At 65.8% G+C, this 2,857-nt stretch overlaps 1 protein-coding gene across 1 annotated transcript; it reads right to left on the reverse strand.

Annotated features, from left to right (window-relative positions):
* Positions 1 to 226: 226 nt before the first annotated feature.
* Positions 227 to 2,353, reverse strand: H696_00143 (hypothetical protein; the record flags this gene model as incomplete). Its single annotated transcript, XM_009493978.1, has 6 exons — positions 227 to 256; positions 370 to 772; positions 933 to 1,123; positions 1,266 to 1,349; positions 1,496 to 1,690; positions 1,796 to 2,353. The coding sequence occupies 6 exons, from the start codon at positions 2,351 to 2,353 to the stop codon at positions 227 to 229; spliced, it is 1,461 nt and encodes a 486-aa protein (XP_009492253.1).
* Between the last annotated feature and the right edge of the window lie 504 nt (positions 2,354 to 2,857).

The raw sequence follows: 2,857 nt of genomic DNA on the forward strand, positions 1-2,857 counted from the left end.
TCTTGGGAGGGGGGACCGGAGGCGTGGTGTTCCTCATTCACATCATCTGTGTGACCCTGGCCAAGCTGACCGACGTTGTTGTTACCCCACACCAGCAGGCGGCCGCTCTCCTTCAGCCGGGCCAAGCTGTGAGTGGTGCCGCAGGCGACGGACTGTGTGGGATGGGGGCATGATGCATGTGCGTGTGTGTGTGTGTGTGTGTGTGTGTGCGGAGGAGGGAGCAATATCATAGATGTGAGTCTGTTTTTCCATCAACCTGAGAGGGAGAGAGGGAGAGAGAAAGAGAGAGAGAGAGCAGGAGGGAGGCGGGTGGCAGCATGGGACAGGGAGGGAAAGCCGGATGAGGAGAAACAAATAAGCAACACGCACAAGAATGGTCTCCCCCTCAGCCACGTCGTCGATGTCCACAGGACGCGGCTCGGAGATGTCCTCGCCAGCCTTGGCCACCTCATCACCGAGGCCCAGCAGACCGCCGGTGGCCTGGCCGAAGGAGAACACCTTGCCGGCCTTGTCGAGGGCCAGGGTGTGGAAGTTCCCGGTGGCAATCTGCTGCACACCAATCTCGGTCAAGGAGGGAATGTGCACCGGAGTATCGCGGTTCTCCGTGTCCCCGAGGCCAAGCTGGCCGCTGCGGTTCAGCCCCCAGCCGAAGACATTGCCGTCGGCGCAGATCACGAACGAGGAGAAGCCACCAGAGGCAATGGCCACGGCGCCAGAGCGGTTCTTCAGGTACACCGGCTCGGCGATGAGGGACGAGTCGGCCGGGCGAGAGCTGGGAGACGTGCCAAAGCAGGTGAGAAAGAGAGGGATGGAAAGAGGCCGACCCCAGGGACCGCCGGAGGGGGGGGCGGGGGGGGGGGGGGGGGGGGGGGAGGCCAGTCACCTTGGGGGCTGGGGGGGGGGGGGGGGGGGGGGGGGGGGGAGTCACGTACCGAGAAAGGGACAACCGGCCAAGCGGGTTGGGAACGCTGTTCTCATTGGAGGCAATGGTAGCCAGGGTCTCGGTGGAGGGGTCGATGCTGACGGCGATATGCTCCTGACGCTTGCCGGCGCCGAGGGTGTACACCCGCCGGTCATTGGTCAGAGCCACGATGTGGTTCAGACCGGAGGCAAGGCTGACAACCTGTGCGGATGGGAAACGCATGGGAGAGCAGTGAGCAAGGGAAGGGGGGCGGCGCGGGGAGGGGGAAAAATATCGCAAAAGAGCCAAAGAAGGGTGCCAACGCGGGCTGGACAGAGAATGGCCAGCAAGCATGGATGCGTACAGTGAGGCCGACAAGCGAGTCGACCGGCTTGAGCTCCTTGCGGAACTTCTCGTTCGGCTGGAAGCCGAGGACACCCTCGAGGTTCTAAGCCGGTGGGAAGAGGGGAAGTCCGCCGGAATCGGGCGCATCAAATGCAGAAAGCACGAGCATGCGGGCGTGTTGGTGAGTCTAGCAAGAAGGGGGGGGAGAGAGAGAGAGGGGGGGGGGGGGAGAAGGAAAGAGGAACGCACACGGAAGGTGCCGCAGCCGTAGACCACACCCTCGGAAGTGAGGGCAAAGGAGGCGGAGTCGGTGCAGACGGCCTGGACGAACTTCAGGTCCGGCTCCGGCGTGCCATCCAGCGAATGCGGAATCACCACCTCCGGGTCCCACTCGGTGCCGGCACGGCCAAGAGCGTGCTCATCGTTGCAACCCCAAGAGTAGAGCTGACCATGGAAGCCAGGGGGGGGGGGGGGGAGGGTACGGGAGGGAAGAGGTCAGCATGTGAGACAGCACTTGGGGGGAGACATACGCCGGCAACGCAAATGCACCTTTCCCTCGTCGGAAATGGCCACGGTGTGCATGCCACCGACAGCCACCGCCACGGCCTTGACCTTGGCAACCTGACCACCGACCATGGCCGGGCGCATCTTCTCCTGGATGACATCCGGGTCGAGGCCCAGCTCGCCGGCCATATTGCCACCCATGGCGAAGGTGATGCCACCCGCCGGCCGGGTGGTGTCGAGGACCCCCTTCGGGCCAAGGAAGCCGGGAGTCGGCAGGGTCGGGACCGGCAGCAGGTCGCCACTGGTCTTGCGCCGGCGCAGGGCCGGGCGGACAGCCTGCGTGGTCGGGGGACGAACGGGGAAGACATTCGGCACGGCCGAGCCGGCGACGCTAACGGCCTGGCGCTTGCGCTCCGACGCCGGGGTGGCCATGGTGACGTCGGTGCTGCCGGCGGCAGGGGAGGCCGGAGGAGAAGCAGCAGGAGCGGAACGCTTGGTCCGCGCCGGGGTGGTGGCCATCGGCGAGGGGGGGGCCACGACGTCCTTGGTCTTGGTGACGCCACGGCGGGCGACCGGCCGGCGAGAAGAGGTGCGGGGGGGCATGACCTGCGAAGGGGACAAAGGGGAAGAGAGAGAGAGGGGGGGGGAGGGAGAAGAGGCGCAGCGAAGGACGCGCGCAGGGGGTGCGAGTCCTGGGTGATCCAGATCTGCCATGCAACGCTTTGACACACACACACACACACACGCAGACACACACAGACACACCACTCGGACGGAGGGCGGCAGAGGCGCGTCCCCAGAGAGGATGGAGCCACGCGTTTCGTCCATCCCTCCCGCTTAGACAGCCCAAGAGGGGGGGGGGCCGAGAGCGAGGACCAGGGAAAAGCGCGTGTCGGCCAGACGCTACCGCCGGCATGCCGGCCCCACGCTTGGCCATCCAGCGGTAAACCAATTGGCCAAGCAATAGCTGCTGGAGACTCCTGGTGCTCCCGGGCCGTCTGCCCGTGGAGCTGGTTGGAGCCAACGAAGGGCTGTCTGTTTACCAGGCTGCCCCCATCCCTCTTGGGAGGGGGGACCGGAGGCGTGGTGTTCCTGCCCCCCCCCCCC

The sequence above is a fragment of the Fonticula alba genome (assembly GCF_000388065.1).
Source record: "Fonticula alba strain ATCC 38817 unplaced genomic scaffold supercont2.1, whole genome shotgun sequence".
Lineage (NCBI taxonomy): Eukaryota > Rotosphaerida > Fonticulaceae > Fonticula > Fonticula alba.